At 44.8% G+C, this 19,377-nt stretch overlaps 1 protein-coding gene across 1 annotated transcript in view; it reads right to left on the bottom strand.

The window, feature by feature from the left end:
- Nucleotides 1-19,377, bottom strand: part of zormin (spectrin and immunoglobulin domain-containing protein zormin) — a 56,184-nt gene that overhangs the window by 35,316 nt on the left and 1,491 nt on the right. Inside the window, exons 3-4 of the mRNA XM_084608754.1 lie at nucleotides 2,758-2,880; nucleotides 758-832 (exon numbers count right to left, since the gene is read on the bottom strand). Coding sequence (XP_084464880.1) covers nucleotides 758-832; nucleotides 2,758-2,880 — 198 coding nt within the window. The remainder of the gene's footprint in view (nucleotides 1-757; nucleotides 833-2,757; nucleotides 2,881-19,377) is intronic.

Here is a 19,377-nt window from a genome sequence, read left to right as displayed (position 1 = left end):
ACGGGAGCGAGTAAGAAGCATGTAATAAATATATAACGAGCGAGGATGCGCAGCGACACTATTCGTCTCCCTCTCGTTTCGTCACCGTCCTTCTGAACAGAAATAGATTCTACCGCTTTGGCAGCTTGCCTACGTTTCCCCTCTTTCAAGACCTCCCTTCCTTGGGTGGTGAGTGAAGTTATCGCTCGCAGTAACGAAATGCAATGCGCGAACCACTTTTGTGCTCTCTAAGCAATGTTTAAATTTTATTTTTGCGCTGCGCAATCATCTTAGACTCGCAAATGAAATAAAATTTCTGAGCCCATGCGTTGAAATTTATCATTGGCCTACACTTTGCTGAGCGTAAAGTCCAATAATCACCAAGAGCTAACTATGCCCTGTACTGAAGTACTCGGGCATCACAAAAAAAAAAAAAGACAAAAAAAAAGGGAAAGAACGGGATCTGGGCCAGTTGGACTGGCTGCGTTTTTAGAATTCAGAGCGAACAGAGAAGGAACAGAAACCAACATTCATATTCCCCTGATGCGGTAATTCGTTTGATGGAAAACCAAAAGTTTCGCTGCGCCACTGAAGAAGCTAAATGTTCACCAGGATCCTGAAGAATATGATTTCACGACTTCGTCATGGGAGATGATAGGAGCGGTATTTGCCATACATGAGCAGTAATGAGAAAAACGGGAAGGGGCACGTAAAGTCAAGCGAAATATAATTACATCATGACAGCTTCCGGTCTTGTTTAAGAGGTAAGGAACCATACCTGCGCTTTCGGCTTCTGGTTCGCGATCAGCTCGTCCGCTTGGCTCAGCAGCTCCTCAACGGGGCTTTGCTTGTTCTGCGTGCACAGTGAACAGGAAGAGGGCATCATGTATTTGTGTGCTTGTGAAGAGAGGACAGGTGGGCACCACGCTTTCTGCGCTAGGACTGGTGCCACAGCGGTAAATCATCGCCATATAAGATAGTGCACAAATTTGACACATTGGTGGACCTCTAGCGCTGGCATATCACGTGTCCCAGATAAATGTTAACAAGCTTTTAAAATGCATCCTAGTATGATGACACGTACAGCTGTTGAGAGTCGCCTAGCCCAGTCGGCAGTATTTTTGTTCGCAAGTTAATTAATTGATAACTGTCGATTAGACAAATATTAATTTATTGATTTGAGGAACAAAATGTGAATACAATAGTTGTGGACAGTCTCGAAAACACGCTAGCTGCACTGCGCCCACCAAGGTACAATATACGTAGCTTTATTCATTGTCCTCGATCACGTGACCAACGGCTGGCTCACATCTTTACCCCTGTCTGCACGGAGAGCCTCATACTGGGGAGAGCACGGCAAAAAAAAAAAAAAAAAAGGCGTATTTTGTGGCATGGCTGCCACGTGAAACCTTAATTTTATCCCACCAATTATGGTTTAAGGCAGCAAAAAAAAAAAAAAAAAAAAAAAAAACTTTATGTAAGCGGCAGCTTGGCGCAAGCATTTCAGTCAGCTGTTCTCCTGATTAGGTTTAGCTGAGACCCCCGCCATAGTGCGCGCGTACGGTATGTCCTCCAGTAGAAACACCTTCCAACGATGGGTTTATGCATAGCCTCCTTTGTTTATGCCTATGACAATAGAGGGCATGCGATGAGCGCTACATACACGTGCTCATGTTGTTTCCACACTGACAATTTTTGTACTATATGGACTTCGCCCTACGCTCATTAACGAATTTCAGATATAGGATACTGCCGTAAATAAGCTTAAAATGCCGTCTGAAGGATACTTGGCCAAGTTTAAGCCTACGGTGTTTTATGCATAAGTAAAGGAAGTAGCTAATAATTGCCACCAAATAAGATGCTAAACAAAAATATTTGTGTTAAGTATGGTAATTTTATCGTCGCGCTAGTCCTTGATCTTGACCGAATGCTTTATTTATTGCTAAATGGTGTAAATGGTAAATTTCGCACACCTTGACAGCGGCTGGTGTAACTCGTTCTCGTGGGCGTTTCGCTCAAGAAAGCCAAGTTACAATCTGTCTCATAAGGTAAGGATCTCCACAACGATGTCTGGGCAGATGGCCTTCTCTCTTAGGCGGTCAATGGTGTGGAGTTCCTTCTACTAGCAAGCTACAGGTGCTCCCCCGGGACGACAGCTGTCGTCGACCGGAATATATAAATCGTAGGTATGCCATCGAGAACTCTCTGCAGCCCTTCAGCCTGCGCGCCGCTCTTAGCACCAGCAGCAAAGGGCGCAGTCAGGTTCGCATGCTGCTGCTGCTACAGCTTAGCGCCACATATATTTTATTTTTGTTCACCCTGTGTACCTTGTCGACTGTACCTTGTTGACGATCACCGCTGGTTCATCACTTGCTGGCTGTTTAATGCCTACATAATTCATATATTTGTCTGCTTTAAAGACGTTTCTAGCATTTATCTTTTGAAATAACGAGCATATAGAGGACAAGTACGAAAAATACCGAGAGTTGCGTTTACACTGGAGGTAGAAAGCACGGCTGAACCCCACCTTTGGTCGGTGAACTGACAACTTGTCTCTCAAGTGAAAAGAGCCAGAAGTGCCGGGAGTTCACTTCCCTCCATCTTATTTCTGTACTCCCGGTTGTGGCACTCACGAAAATAGTCGTCATCTTACCGTACTTTAAGAATTTCATCGAATGAATTGATACAGTGAATGCCCCCTTGACTGAAATCGCGAGGGAAAAAAAGGGCAGATCTCTGAGCTTTTCTGCTTGCAGAAGAATACCGCGAGTAATTTACCTGCAGCTTCTGGAGGACCTGCTGGTGCTGCTGCTGCAGGTGGAGCGCCTCTTCGTAGTTGCTCCCCACGTCGCTCATCTCCGGCGACAGCTCCTGGATGCGCAGCTCCAGGGCATCGCCAGACTGCGCCGTGCAAGGAACAAGGAGTGAGCCATTTCACCCCGTGAGAAGTGGAGCTAAATACTTCCGCGGCGCTCCTATGAGTGAACCTCGTGGAATGTTGCGTGACTCCAACACACAAACTAGATCAACTTGCCCCTTTGCTCCGATCTCACTGAGCAAAAGCAAATCAAGACCACGTTTGTTATGAAACTGTTAGGACTTTATATGCAGCCAATATATTATACAGTAAGAATGTCGGCGGCCATGAGAGGATTTCGAGAACCACAGCTCGACGATTTACTCCAAGACTTCAAGAAAGCGTAATTATTGTAAAATACATTGACTATGGTACCTAAATTCCTATGCCGATGTAACGATTTCGTTAAGAAGATGCTTTACAAATTGCAGTCAGATTAAAATGACCATGAATGTTGCTCATCATCTTTTCTACTCACTTCCACTGTATCGCGAAAGTCTGCTTTAGAACCCTTCATTATTTCTCATCTTTATGAATGATAAAGCTAAATCTATCCAAACCAAACTTCCATTGTATGCGGATAGCTGCACTGTTTATCGCTAAAATTTTCATCCAATCAATAGCAAAATTCCACAGCAGAACATAGCTAAACTTTCGTGATGGTGCGTCATATTCAAAATATAACTGTGTTTTCTCAGAGAAAAAAAAAATGTGCTTGCCATTTCTACAATCTCAAAGATATCACCCAACATAATTCGCTGGAATGTGTGATTCTTGACCGTTTCGTCTCTGTCGTGACAACCAAAAACGGTCACTCGACGAACGGTGTAAAAACAACACCGGACACCTCGCCAGTCTTTGCATACGATACAAAATCCTCCGACCACACCAGTAGGTTATATATAACCTCCTTGGGCCACACACACGCCATTTCTTCAGAGGAACAGCTTTGAGTCCATTCGGCCCTTGACCAGCTTGAGTATAGTAGCTCCTATCTTGGCCACATATGTTAGGCATAACAGAATGACACCATTTTTTTTTTTATGAAAATTCAAAAAGACTCAGCTTAAAACTATCAACTTGAGTAGGGCCGCATAGCAGGCGTAGGGGCATATTATCAGGGGGGTAGCGAGCTAAGTAGGAAGCTTTAGCATAGGAGTCGTTCACCGGCTTATACTGCAAGCCGGCTGCGCACGCTCAGAGACCCTACTTGGTCACGCCCTTGAAATTGCGCGTACGTATAGGCGGTGTCCGATAATCCGGTATTCTCTACGTTAGTCCGTCTCCGCTATGCTAAAACTCCCCAGTGTTTCACTGCGACCCGCTGCCGTCTTGTAGTTTGAGCGTCGCGGGCGCAGACCGATTAGCGAGAAGGAAAAATTGGCGCACGTCGTGGGACATAAAATCGCGCCTCACAGAAGAGGGAACAGCCATCCTTTTTAACTGTCGTTTTCACCATTTCGTAAATGTAAATCGTGGCTTCATTACGCAAACATTGCCTTCAAAAGAAAAACGACAAGAAAAAGCACGCAATTACTATTCCGCACGCTAGCCACGTGCACGTACTGTTGCGGCTGACAAGAAAAAAATGCTCATAAAACAAACGTGATGTAGTAGCATGCTCACAGAAGCGTAGCTGTATCCACGCTGTTTATTTTTGTATTTTTGGTAATAATCTACTTGGTTTCCGCTCTTCAGTTCCCGTGTCATTTTTGGCAAGCAGCACAAGCTTGCGTCCTCCTCCTCGCTGATTCCCTGTTCGTGCGAGGTCCAAAATGAAGTTTGTCTATTATTGTTTGGATAATGGGGTTTAACGTCCCAGAGCGACTGAGGCTATGAGGGCCACCGTAGTTGAGAGCTCCGGATAATTTCGACGATGTGGGTTTCTTTAACGCGCACTGGCTCATCACAGGTTTCATGAGCCGTGCAGCACACCCGTCGCTTATGATGCACCCGCTAGTTTACATCTGCTATCGATGTCTCCCTTCAAGATATCACTACCAGTGTGCTACGTGAGATCTTTGCGTTGCTTTTCACGTGACGAGGTGACAGAATGTCACAACGAGCGTCTCATTAATGTGCGTGTAGAGAGCAAACTGACAAAAAGCACATTCTTCTGCCAAAAGCTGCGCCGTGGTGGCGCAGTGGCTACTAAACCCAAGGCCGCGGGTTCAGTCGTAGCCGCTTTGCCATGGAGGCGAAAACCGAGGCGCCTGTGTACTGTGCAGTGTTAGTGAACGTTGGAGAACCCCAGGTGGTCAAAATTTCCGGAGCCCTCCACTACGGGGAAATCTCGTCGCCAGCGTCGATTTGGGGCCTGTAAACCAAACAACCAAGTACCAACCTGGAGCTGCATTTTGTTTGACCACCTCGTATAGCAACATTTTCGTATTCCTGCAGCGCAGTGACCATTTACGCAACTTTGCACGCATGTGCACGATAGTGCACGATACGTGCCTAAAATTTTTATCGCGTTAACTGATATTAGTGAAGTCTCGGTGCGCACCAGGTTTCCTAGGTGCAGTGCTGACGTTTAATAGCCTTGGCTTGGAAATGTATTAGGTACTCATTTTACGACCAAACACGTCGGTGTAACAGTGTTATATTCTATTAGACCTAACTCAAGTCTATTGGTCCTCAAGACTTGCCAACGGCAGGTACAGATGATGTTCAGTTTTGAGTAGGTAGAAAAGTAAAGTCAGAGAGGCACGTCTGTCCAATGACTGCATGTTGAAGATCCGCTAAGTCCGATGTGCTACGTGTATTTTTAGCCGCTCTAATCTTCGTCAAGAACTGACGGGCGGGTCGCATGGAAAGGTGCTCACGGGTCATCCAGGCCACAATAACCAGCTGATCGTCCAAACTTCTCGATAATTCAACCACCACCGCAGCAAATAAACAGAAGAGGAAGAAAGGGGCTGTAATGATTTCACTCGGAGTGGACACATCACCCTGGTGGGAAGCGAATGAGTAAACAAAACGAGTGAAAGTTGGTAAGAAAGGAGTATGGAAAATAGAGGAGAGGGGAAAACAGCTAAGGCCAACGCAGGCGTGACGCTGTGCGTGTGTGTGTGTGCGTGCGTGTGTGTGTGTGTGCGCGTGTGTGTGTGTGTGTGTGTGTGTGTGCGTGCGTGCGTGTGTGTGTGTGTGTGTGTGTGTGTGTGTGCGTGCGTGCGTGTGTGCGTGTGTGTGTGTGTGTGTGTGTGTGTGTGCGTGCGTGCGTGCGTGCGTGTGTGTGTGTGTGTGTGTGTGTGTGTGTGTGTGTGTGTGTGTGTGTGTGTGTGTGTGTGTGTGTGTGTGTGTGTGTGTGTGTGTGTGTGTGTGTTTGTGTGTGTGTGTGTGTGTGTGTGTGCGTGTTTAAAAATTGTAACGTGAGTCACAAAGCCTGTATATGTCACCCTGATAGACAGCTTCACGCAGTAACACAGCGCCTGTGATGCAGATCGTTCCATCCAGAGATTTCGTCACTCTACTGACGTTACCTGAAATCCAGACGGGCGCACAGCGGTTCGTTCTCAATTTCGTTTCGACCGCGTCCTCGCTGAAAGTCGGTACTCAATGCGCGCATTAGTCCAGCTATATACGCCGGACGCGCCGCTGGCGCTGTGTTAAGCCGCCTATGAGGTTGACATTTGTAGGCTTTGTAACTCCGCTACATTTTTTTTTTAAACCTTTTTTTCGTAGCTACACTACTTGGAGGACGAGCTCTATTTCAACTAATACCACATACCACCTAAAATGAATATTTAAAAAGTAAATAACGGTTTTGGTTAATTAGCCAACTAATTGAATTTTTCAGTCTTGTATGGTGTCCGCCATAGTCCCCAATATAGCCCCAAGGCTAAAATTAATCTAAAGTCAGTTACCTTTGTTTTTGTTTTATTTGGACCTCGAAAAAATAAAAACCTCAGCATACCGGCAAAAGGAAGTCAGTAGCTGAAGCAGTGGACATTATTAGATGAGATTATAAACATGGGCATGTGCCAACCAAAGGAAGGGAAAGACGCTGCTGTGGTTAGAACCTAATCAGCAAATGGAAGGAACAGAGTAAGAGTGTCGTGCAGAACAACAGGAAATGAAACGAGGGCGCCTGTAAAGAAAACGGTTGAGCTATAATGACAAAAAAAAAAAGAGGAAAGAAATAAAAAAAGTCCTACAGTTGCAGTGTTGAATCCGTGGGCATTTCGCGCTTTTGGATCAATTTTTCGTCGTTTTAAGTGACGCCTTGCATTTACTGAATTTCTGCATGCTTCGCTGCCTCACCCACTGCACCTGGGCTAAGCAGTCACCCGCGAGGAACTCTGCGTGTATAGAGCGTTACTGTTATCTTGGCATTTAGTTTTCGGAATGTAGCGCCCGGGGTACAAATGCAGTACGTGCAAGCGGGTAAGAAAATTCCGCTAAATCATTCCTCGAAACCTGACACGTGACCTAGAAAACAAGAAACAAGATGTATCTTTTTATTACCTAAGCAGCATGTGTCGAAATGAATGCTAGTTGAAAGGCGCCGGCCACAAACACTATGCAGATTAATGTATTTTATATGATAAACTTCCGGATGATACAGCTCGAATAAATTAATTCGGGGGAATTAACGAGACTCTTTTGAGCCGTACCATGACGTAAAATGCTTTGCGGTTGTGTTAGTGCGGTGTAAACAACTCTTGCCTGGTACCCCCTCCGTTTCAAGCGGATGCCCCCGGGCCAGCACAAGCTGGTCCTAACGGCTCAACTGGCATGCTGCCCCAGGCGGTGTGTTCGTTTAGCAGCACCCTCTTTTAGTCTTGTTTAATCGTCATTAAGTAAACAAACAAAACCATTCTACACACTCTTAACTGCAGCAGCTGGATTTATCCGCCTCTCGCCGACCTTGTTTGATTGCAAAAGCTGCATGCCTCAGTTAACTGGTTCTGCCCAAACTTTTCCTCCATTTTTTTTTTTTTTGACACTACATCCTTCCACTTCACTTTTCTTCTTTCTTCTTAAACGCACTTGCTGTATAAGCTTAGCCGCTCCTCTGCATGGTCTGTGGCAGTTATTTTGAGCCATTTTACCGCATGCTGTAATCTTCTTAAGATATCTCGTTCTTGAGGGTTACCTGCGTTCAAGACGAGCTACGCAGATGCGACACCAGAAGTGACGACCTCAATGTTCGCACAGCTGCACGGGGCCACCTCGACTGGCTTGAAAAGAGAAAGATTGGATGGCTCATTTTCTCCACTCTTCACTTCTCAGCAGCGCCGTCGCTCAACGTTCACAGGAGCTGAATTGGCAGGTGCAGCTTTAACTGCTTAACTGCAGCAAGAGTTTTCCACAGCAATAATAATAATAATAATAATAATAATAATAATAATAATAATAATAATAATAATAATAATAATAATAATAATAATAATAATAATAATAATAATAATAATAATAATAATAATAATAATAATAATAATAATAATAAGGGGGGATGCTTCTGAAAACAATAAGTGAGCCATTTTCCTGTACGCCTGCACGTAACCGAAACATTTCTTTCTCTCCCTTTATTTTTGTTTCCATGCGGTCAGGCAAGTGTCGCATGCCTGCTTTTTCTCTCGGTGGGTTTGTTTCTTCCTCGAGAACTGTCTTTCTGTCCTTTTATCTCATCATTAGCTCCACAATGCTTAGCTTCAACCTGAGTTAAATGTGGACAAATTGTGGGCGCCTACACGCGCATGTGCATATATGCTGCGCAAAGGTCGAAAGTGGAATGGAAGCGCACTAGTTGGAACCCACAAGTACGTTTTGCTATGACGAGCTTTGCTTCTTTTTTTTTTTTTTTTGCGCTAGTGTGAGAATTCATTGTTTGAGTAACACTGCTATATCCTCCATCCTTTTAATTACCTTCTACTTTCTTTTCCATTGTCGTATCTTGTATTGCATTGCCCCTCCTGCTTGGGCCAGTTTATGGCCTGCAGTATAAATAAATAAAAAATAAATAAATAAATAAATAAATAAATCTAAGGATAAGCGCTTCCATGAAACAGCAATCCATAATACAATAATGCCCGGGCTCCACCACGTGATCTCCTTTATGATGCCATGTAAAGGAATTTTCAAAATTTTTTAAGAGCAGGTTTCCGGTTTTAGGTTTCGGACAGAACCTTCCAGATGTAAGCCCAGCTGTTTCGTATGTGTCTGTCTGAGCTATGAGGGTCGCCGTAGTGGAGGGCTCCGGAAATTTAGACCACCTGGAGTTCTTTAGCGGGCACTGACATCGCACAGCACACGGGTTCCTTGCTTTTCGCCTCCATCGAAAAGCAGCAGCCGCCGCCATGATTTGATCCCGCGTCCTCGGGTCCAGCAGTTGCGCGCTCTTAACAACTGAGACATGGCGGCGGGAGCTTGTCTACGTTAAAGTAACTGTGTGGTAATAATAAAAAAACAATGTTCGTACAAGGTCCCTTTATTAAAACGGCGCCTATAGGAATTTCTCCGAACTAACAACGACGTAGCACGACAGTGGACGACTGCTCCTTTTCGGGACGAGGCTCGTGCTTTACTACGCAGGGGCATTTGATGAAGTCGTGGATTGTTTTATTTACTGAGCGTGCTCTGTTCCCCACAGAGGACAGTATACAAGTGCGCGTACGGCTGTCGGATTGGTTCGCTAAAATGTGATACATTTTTATTTACCCCTTTACCGCCATATGCTTGCAATGAGAATTTATAGGCAGCAATTGCACAAGTTTAACTCCAGTCAAGGGCGCGTGGTTTGGGACGCTTGTACGCAGCAGGCTTCGCTAATTACGCAATCACAAGATGGCTGCTGGGCCTCTCGATTTGACTATTTTTTCCTTGCTACCTCTCCACCTAACGGCAGATAAAGCGCCATGTCGGCGTTGGCGTGTCGCCAACCTAGGTCTCACTGATGCCGTGGTGTGCAGTGCGCCTGGTTTATATAATCAGGAGAGCGTTTGCTGTCGCTCATTCGAGGCACATGACCTTGTTGATGACTGCATTCACAAAGTTGGTTATTGGGCGCGTATTTTGCCCATCTTCTGGTTACCTGCCTGTCGTATAACTGCAGAGATCGCGGGTGCCGACCACCATGGAGCTAGCTTTAATAACAGAAGAGGTTTCTGCAAAATGTTTTAACTCCAAGCAAAGCGGACTGTTCCCTGCAGTATAGGAAAATAAGATGAAAAAACAAAACACTAGGTTATTATCAGACTCCTTGGCGAATGTCTGGCACGAACGTGCACATGCAATGGAACTGAAGACGGGTTTGCTCCGCCGGGCATATACGGGATCCGATGATAAGACGTTTCAGGGCTTAACTGACAACTGACGACGAAAGCTTGACATGCTTAACACATGATTTCCGAAGTTGTGATAAATGCTAGGAGTTCTGCGATATGCTAGTCATTTTATGTTCTGTGCTTAGCCATGTAAAAACGTTTCTCCGCGGCATGTCTGCAGTATGAGAGCTGTGTTTCCTTTCTCGTAGTGTCACAGCCTTAGCTGTGACACTACGTGAAAGGAAAGGGAAATGCACGTGGCAGCGTTGTGGCTAGCGGCAAAGGCCTCTAAGAATTTGAGGGGCATCTATTATATGTTTTTTTTTTTTTTATGATAATGTTGAGGCATTGCATATAGCGGCGGAGGGGTAATATATTCTCAGCGGACAGCTAGATGGCTGCAGGAGGAGTTCCTTTTAGTGAAGGCGGTGGTTCAGTGACTTTGAAGTTCAGCTGTTAATCCCAGGGTCGCACGAGCGGTCCCGGCCGCGGCGTCCTTATTTCGAATTAAATCAAACTTTATTTTGTCTCTCAAGAAGAAAAGGGGGTGACAGGTAAAAGCCGCTCAAGTGCGGCTTGACAAAGCCCGGTCCCCTTAATAGAGCCGGAATACGGAAAAGCCGGAATGTGGTGTAATGCTAGCGCGCGTTAAAGAACCCCAAATTGCCTGCATTAATCCGTCCACTAAAGCGAGATACATTGAAGTTGTTGCTAACTACTGGTGAGATTAGCCTTGTGGAATCAATCTCTCCACTATAGCGACACAGATAATAGTCCGGAATTGAGACATAGATCAGTGGCTGCCGATGGGCGTATTTACCAGACGCAACCAGGCTGTGTGTTTCTTTAGCCGTGTGCGTATTAGAGCATTTATGCATTTATGGAGTGCCTCAAGCGCTGCATGATTTTTATTATAAGAACCCTCGTCGCCACATTTAAAGGTATTTACTGCATGCCTTTTGTGGTACCTTAAGGGCTCCACTACTGAAAACTGTGCACCCTGGTTACTTTTGGCAAAGACAGTATGCAATCACTTGCAATATACAACTGCTGCTGTCACGATTTCCAGTCCAAATCACAATCTCGTAAGAATTTTAGAAAAAGAAGAAAAGCCTCCTTCCGCCTAGCCTGAACAAACAATCTCTTCAACGAAACCACGCAGCGCCAATTCCCTGTTTAGGGAAGCGAACAAGACACACCTTTCCTCATTGAAAGCTGAGCAGCACATAAGATATTGTATCTAAATCCCAGCACACACCACAAGAGGAACATAGCTGCGAGGATGCCAGATCCATGCCGGGGTACGAGCCTCAGTATTGCGAAAAGTAGTTCGACGTCCCCTTGACAACTGATATTTCTGAGCACTGTTTCTTGGAAGATTCTCCTGCTATCTTGGGGACATTTCTCGATGAATTCCCAGACAGCGCATCATGATTACACTGTCCACTCCCTCATTTCCCAAGCCACCTATATACGAGAGTAGCAAGTGAAAACGTAGAGGTAAGCACTTGCTGTGAAGGTTATGCATTAAGCGCAGAAAGCTAAATGCAGAGCTTAAAGTCAGGGGAGGGGGGGTTCGGAGAGTCTGAGACCCCTCGCCAAAATTTAAGAGGGATCTGAGATACCGGCACTTGAATGTATGACTACATGAACACGAAACAGGCAGACATTTTTTTTTATTCTTTTTTTTTTTTTCAATCGGAACATTTCGACAGTTTCGAAGTAAGTTTTAATAGGAGGCCATTAACATGGTTTCTAAAACCCGAGAAGGAGAGAAATGATTTCTCTCCTTTCTATAAAACGATGTGCCGGACAGGTCACCAGGCATTGTTTCTCTCTCTCCATCTTTATTTCCCTTTCCACTTGTGCTCTGATCACTAGAGATCCCCCTCCGACGGAGCCAGACTTTAAGCACTGGCTAAAAGATACCTTTTCCGTGGGGCAGACCAAGCCCTAACCTTTGAAGAGCATGCTTTGTATCCGTCAGGATGAGAACAGGTTGCACAATACAAGACCCCACTTTTCGTAAGGCCGCATCAACAACAACACTTTCAGCGCTTCTGGAGTTCAGGGGTCAGTAAGGTGTACAGGCCAGGTTGTATTGAAAGATGGAATATAAAATGCCACCACACTAGCTCCGCGGGTTTTGTACGCAGAACCACAAGTGAAGACTTCAAGATGGCAAAATATTGTTTCAAAATGCTCGAACACAAGCGAACGCGGTGCCGCCCATAGAGAACTCCGCTTAGCATGAACGTTAGGGACGGTCAAGCTGCAGTCGACTCTCAAATTACTACGGTAGTTTCAATCGCTTGCTTCGTGTGTGAAGGTCGAGACATAGAGAACTAATAACCTTAAGTGCCAAGTAGGGCCAGGGCTCAGACCTCTTTCGGAGCCGCAGTAAAAAAATCGCCAGCTAGCGTGCGGTCGAGTCGACCGAGTTGCATTTTTAATCCTTGCGAAGAGATAAAGCCAGAAGGTTTCGATATTGACTCGTGAAGAATTAGATTCTTCACCGACACCTGCTGAAATTCAAGGGTTTTCATAAAGCCCTTTCTGGGAAATATTCTGAGACGCTAGGACTTTGATGTAGACGAGGAAAGTAAAGAAATATCGTGCATTATGCTACTTACCACCAGTGATTCGTGAAGCCTAACCATTGAGCAAATGGGATTTCTCCATTGTTCACCAGCAATTCCCTGAACATTTTGATGGGCGAAGATAAAGGTGACGCAGTCGATTCGACAGTTCTTCGCCACGAAAAAAGGGAGTCAATAATGACGCCCAGAAAGCGCAGGTGAATAAATTGACGAATGCACAAACTACCAAGGTAGGTATATCTCAACCGCGCGTAACATCTTCCTATAGCAGGAAAAAGGAAACGCCGCATGTTTCGACGAGCAAAGACAATCCCGCACTTTGGGGATATGTTGTACCAAAAGTAAGAACTGTCGAGCTATTAAAGTCACTTGAGTTGATACTTGTAAACCAAGGACAAATGTCTGCATATATTGATACAGTGATGTAAAACTATCGGTAAATCGACTATTGATAGTATCAATAAAGTTTTGAAAATATCTATAGTAGTACTCGATAGTATTATCGATAGAGCAGTCGATAGCGTTACTGTCGATAGTATAATCGGTACTATTACTACCGATAGTGCTATGAAAAATAATGCAGTTCCTGGTCAGCGACATTGCCAAAACATTTCCGATAACCTACTATCAGCAGTACTCAGTTTGGGTAATTTATGAACAGCTTTTTGGTGAATGAAATAAATTATTTACTGCCGCAATAAAATTCTCGGTAATCAAGCTCATGGACGGCAACCGCGGGGTGGCTTTGAACGTGCATATGCTTCTCATGACGTTTCTTACACAAAGTTAAATGAGAAAGGTATTTCGCGTACCAGCTATGTGTCGATGCACATGTAGTGATTTCACAGTGCACTGAGGCTCCAAGAAAAAAATATAGCCCACCACAATCCCACTACTCTATGCCACTAAAATTTTCCTATCAATTGCCAAAAGTAACCAGGCTGCGGGGTTTGCTCCTTAGTCCTGTATAGTTAAGCGTTTATAGGACATAGAAAATTATTAATCACCTGTATGGAAAGAAAGCCCCTCACTCATATTTGTAAAGACCATTTTTTGCCTTTTGGAATAGATCAAAGGCTTCAAACACGGCTGAGAAGCAAACCCTGCAGCCTGGTTACTTTTGGCAAAGACGGTACATATTTTGATATTTTCTTATTTCCTCGAGTCGTAGCAACATGCGTTAATTAGCGTTCCGACATAACGAGCTAAAACATTACTCGATACTGCATTCGAAATATCGATTACTTCCAGGAGTCTCGTAAGGTTTAAACGACCTTGAACTTCTAGAGGTGGTGCCACCGTCGCTCCGGTAGTGCGCATTGGCAGCCGGTGGCGCTCGATGAAATGCACGCGGCGTCGGTTTGCTTGCGAGTTTACGGCGGGTTTTCTGGCGAACAAAACATGCCCGCTGCAATAAATGAGTGGTTTCCTTCTGATAGTATTGCAGTCTTGGAGAACAAATGGTAATATTGGCCATTTTTGCGGAAAAGAAGCGCGGATCATAAAAAAATAAGGCACGCAATCATCCCTCTTTTGAATTTGATGACGTCGTTTTCACGCGTTTGCGTTGTACCGCGCTCACGGACCTGATATTTTCGTTGCGTAACACATACCGGAGCATATGTTTTTTTTTTCTTGTTTTTTTTTTTTTTTGTTATCGTTGTTGCCCGGCTTTTCACCGGTGTGCACTTGCTTAACACGGATGTCAGGGAAATACGTGTCTCTTCCAGCTAGTGCATTACGCCTCGCAAAGTGTCATTGCGCTGACACGGTGCTCCACTGGGAAGAAAACTGCCACCCGGATTGTACTTTTTGCGAGAGAAATACTGCGCATGCTCTTTCCCTCGTCCTCCTCTATTTTTGTAAAGCAAAGCTGCTGTATTTCGCGACACGCGCACTGCAGGGCACGACAAAATGCAGGACGAAACGCGGGACGATATGCCAGTTGTGATAGCATCTTATATGCCGCAGATGCAAACTTTACGCTTCGACCTGGCTTAAGAAAACAGGCACGGTCTGTTTCGCTATAAGTCATTGGTTTGGTTCATAGAGTTTAACGTCCTAAAGCGGCTCAGTCTATGAGATACGCCATACTGGAGGGCTCCAGAAATTTCCACCACCCGGGGTTCTTTAACGTGCACTGACATCGCACAGCACACGGGCGCCTTGCTTATCGCCTCCATCGCAAAGCGGCCGCCACGGCAGGGATTTGATCCCGCATCCTTGGGCACAGCAGTAGAGCGACCTAACTACCGTACCACCACGGCGGGACGCTATTTGGCCATTAATTCGTTGATTAAGCTGATTAAATGTAGAGCATAAACAACGTACGGCCGGGCGGGTTTACTCCAGACTAGCGCGCATATCAACTTTGCCTATACAAAGTCGGCATGGGATCACGGCAGCACGCAAGTATATATATATATTCCTTGGCCTCGCCGACTGTTGGCTTCTTTCCTTCATGTATTATAACGAGCACCCTCATTTCCCCTTAATTGATCTGCTTATATATATATATATATATATATATATATATATATATATATATATATATATATATATATATATATATATATATATATATATATATATATACACACACACACACACACACACACACACACACACACACACACACACACATGAACTCTCGTCTCACAGGAAAGCTGGCTGGCTGTTCACGGGTAGCGCACCGAGTGCACTTTGAGGCGACTGCTTTTAGCAGCTAATGTCGGCGAATATGATAATGTTACGTTGCGGCAATCAATATAACAGCGAGTATAAACAAGGCCAACGTTCCCTGAAACTTAAGAAACTATACAGGATTTTTATGTTAATGTGGCGCTGATTAATGGTACAATGGTAGTTTAATGATTTAAGAAAATGTTACTATATTTGCGTTATTGAAAGGAATATTACATGCTTGCAAAAATTTAGGACCTTTTGGAATTATTTTTAGTTGAAAGATAAGCTACGAATATTAGTCGTTGCAAAGACATTGCCAATACCTGCGCATGGACACGCTTTTGCTCGGGCAAGTAGTTTTGAGGCAATGATTTCTTAAATATCAAGCAGTGATTGAGTATTATGCAAAAAAAAATTAGGATTATTATCGGAACAGGGGCTGGATATAAAGCTGTTCCGAGTCAATTCTCTACGTATTCATGCAACAAATAAATGTATTTATTTTCACAGGAACAGCACAATACAAGGCAAGCAAGAAGACGGCACGAGTGCTCGTCCCGTCTTCTTTCTCGTCTGGTGCGTTTTAGCGCTGTTTCCAGAAAAAAAAAATGAAGCAGAAACTAGCTCGACTTTTCGTGTAACTGCAGTTCAAATCTATTCATCCCTAAGTAAGCATGGTCAAGCAAGGAGGGAAGCGAGATAGTTAAGTCCGTAGAAATCTGGTGCTATTTTACTCCGCTTCTCAGAAGTAATGTATTTGCACCGGTGTGAGCATCAGCACTTAGGCCAATATAGATTTTATCAAAATGAATAAAGCAATCAAACAGCTTGATCTGGCGTACAGAGATCACAAAATGGCCTGCTTAATCTGCATTCTGCTCGGCAACGGTACTCAGGCATGCTCATGCTGTTGTATTCAAAACAGAAAGAAGAGAATACGATTTGTGTGCGGTTGCTTTAAGTCGAATGTGGATGTCGGTGACCGGTGTTCATTTTGCTTCGACATGGCGGCTAATGGCCTTATATCTATGCTTGAAATTCTACACTGCAAAAAACCTCAAGTGCCGAAGATCAACGGAGGACGTCATGATCCAGCATGATATACTTGATTTGGACAATCATTGCTCTATTGAAGCGTGAGATGACAGCCGGTCCGCATTCTTTTCCTATGAGGCAGACAGGTAAATAAAGCTCGCCGAAATTGCGAAACAAATAGCAGACACCAGTCCGTAGGAGCGCGTGTCGAGATTTGCCGCAAGGTGGCGACTTTGCTCGAATTCGCGATCAATCTCGCGTCGTGTCTAGCCCTGCCTAAAACCTTAAATTATTGACATTTTTCTTTCTGCGAGAGGAATCAATTGTAAGTAGCAGCGTTTAATTCGAATTTTTTTTGTAATCTTTTAATCACTTTCATTACGCATGTCAGGGGGTGAAATCTTTTTACGAGGTGATGTGCCTGTGGCGTCGTAATCTTGTAGACCGGTCAAGATTTTCGCTCACGGCCAACGACGTTACTTTTCCGCAGCGTGAGATCCTTAACGCTGTCGCGTTGAAAAAAAAAAATGCACGAAAAACAATACGCACCAACGCAATGCTTAGTCTACAGGGCTCCCTTTGTGAGACAAACCGAAAAATGCTTAAACATTTTCAATAGAGGCACTGAAAGGAATGTCATGTCGTTTTCCTTTGCGAACATTACTCCTCGACCGCCAATCTTCAAGCCACCACATTGCTATCGAAAACAAAAATGTAAAATGGCCTGGGAAACGTCTAAAGGCGCACCGATAAGTGTGTTAGCAAGCTTTGGATATCAGTGTCAGTGGAATATATAAAATGGCCACCAGTTCTGACAGACTTTCAGCCTTTGTCGAGACTGAGGAATTCATGCATATTCGTCACATATATATACCAAGTATTCACCATCGCCTGTTAGTCCAGCCTTGTGATATGCTCTTTCCAACAGTGTTCGGGTGGATTAACTTGAGATCAATACGCAGCGGTGATTACTTATTGATCTGTAGTAACAAAATGGTTTGGTTTGGTTTATGGGGTTCATCTTCCGAAAGCAACTCTGCCTTTGAGATACGCCGTAATAGAGGAGCGTTCATTGTCGCGCTTTTGAAAAAATAAAAAAAAAAAAACACTTGAACAAAGAGGAAACGACACGAAACACAAGTGCGCACATGTGTTTCGTGTCGTTTCCTCTTTGTTCAAGTGTTGTTGTTTTTTCCACAAGCGTAAAATGAATGACAATGTGAAACACTAACTAGCCCAATTGAAACACTTCTATCGTAGTGGAAAGCCCCGGAAATTTCGACCACCTGGGGTTCTTTAACATGCACTGACATTACACAGCACACATGTGTTTTGCCTCTCGCCTGGATAGCAAAGCGGCCGCCGCGGCCTGGATTCGATCCCGCGTCCTTGGGCACAGCAGTCGAGTGTTCTATCCACTGAGCCACCACGGCAGTGCTCCGGTAACAACAACAAAAAACATCTAGTGCAATGTTTCTCGCTGCACACTCTCCCACAGCAGTCAGGTTATAATAAGAAATTGCTCCAAGTGATGGCAAGGAATGTCCACGTGTCTACAGTCAGGTTACCGGAAGGTTCGGGACAGATTTTGCAACCTTCCGGCTGCTCAGCCATGCTCATAGGGCGCTTCAAAAGCAACATGGCAAGTTGCATGCTACCGATAGTCATGATTGCGTGCGGAAGAGAACGCTTCAGCACGCGTAGATAAAAAGACCCAGTTTGAGGCGACAATCCAACAAGAATCAGTAACAATCTTTGTCTGCGCAAAAAAAAAAAAAAAAAAAAAAAAGTGTTTTGGACAGCGTGTAGTACATTTACTACAAACTCTGTAATTGTAATTGCAAGGCGTACAATTGTTGTACGCCTATCAATCCAGCCATTTTTGCCACTAGAGAGATTAATTAACCTTACCGTAGACGTACTGTTGCTGACGTATACCGGTTTACCTCTAACTCAGGTGCTGTGGCCGCGATGGCCCCCATCCCTGTCAATGCGCATGCGCAGGAGGGGTTCGTCAAACCATTAGACGTTGATAAATTGGTATTGGCTATCTAAGCGCAAGAAAAATTATAAGTCTCTTACCCTCCGTGTCTTTTGAAGGTCTAGTGTCCGTAACATGAGTCAGTGTAATACCGAGATAGAGGATTTTCTGCGGCTCTACCTCAAAGGCTAGGCAGGAAAAGGAAGGCGACGGGCTTTTGTCCCCGTCCCATGGAGTACGGTTATACCTCAGCGCTACCGACTTCGCACCGTCTCTCCAACTACACCTCATCCCATCGCATCCCCTACTCTGAACAACACATACCACGCGACGAGGACAAAGGCCTGTCTCATTCCCTTTCCATTTAGGATGGAAAAACAGCGCAAAAGAACGAAGGACAGATGAACAGGAAGCACCCAGACCAACTCACTGCACACAGACCAACCAACTCGTCCAACTCAGCATCCTACTGCAGTACATTCACTTTCCAGTCTAGCCTTCACTGCAGAGCCACAGAAAGCTGTCCGCGATGTGGGATGGAAAGTTATCATCAGTAGATGTGAACCACGACTTTGCATTTTGTGCTCACAGGGCACCTTCATCAGCGTTACTGTTACGCCTCATAAAACAACCCTAATTGATCCGGATATTGGTCTTGAGCCAAGTAGGCTCACATCGCAGGCAGTTTCCAAGTTTCTGCAGTGCCTGTCTGGAGGTCCCCATAAGCTGACTTGAGGAGAGCGGAAACGCAGGAGCGATGGCGGGACGGCGAGCAGGTCAGACGCCGACGGGGCAAACTTTCTTGGCGGCCTCCGCATCCTGTTTTTACGCTCTTCTCCCTCAGTATATAAACAGAAAAACACCGTCAGCATAGGCCGCAACTCGACTTCTTGATTTGTTTCCGTTCCTTTGCGGTTTAATTCTATTTTGCACTTTCTAGCTTGAATGAATGGATTTCAGCGTCGAAAGCAG

The sequence above is a fragment of the Amblyomma maculatum genome, chromosome 1 (assembly GCF_055883805.1).
Source record: "Amblyomma maculatum isolate TAMU_Amacu chromosome 1, ASM5588380v1, whole genome shotgun sequence".
NCBI classification, from domain to species: domain Eukaryota; kingdom Metazoa; phylum Arthropoda; class Arachnida; order Ixodida; family Ixodidae; genus Amblyomma; species Amblyomma maculatum.
Note: the sequence above shows the minus strand (reverse complement) of the source record. Positions and strands in the feature narration are given on the sequence as shown.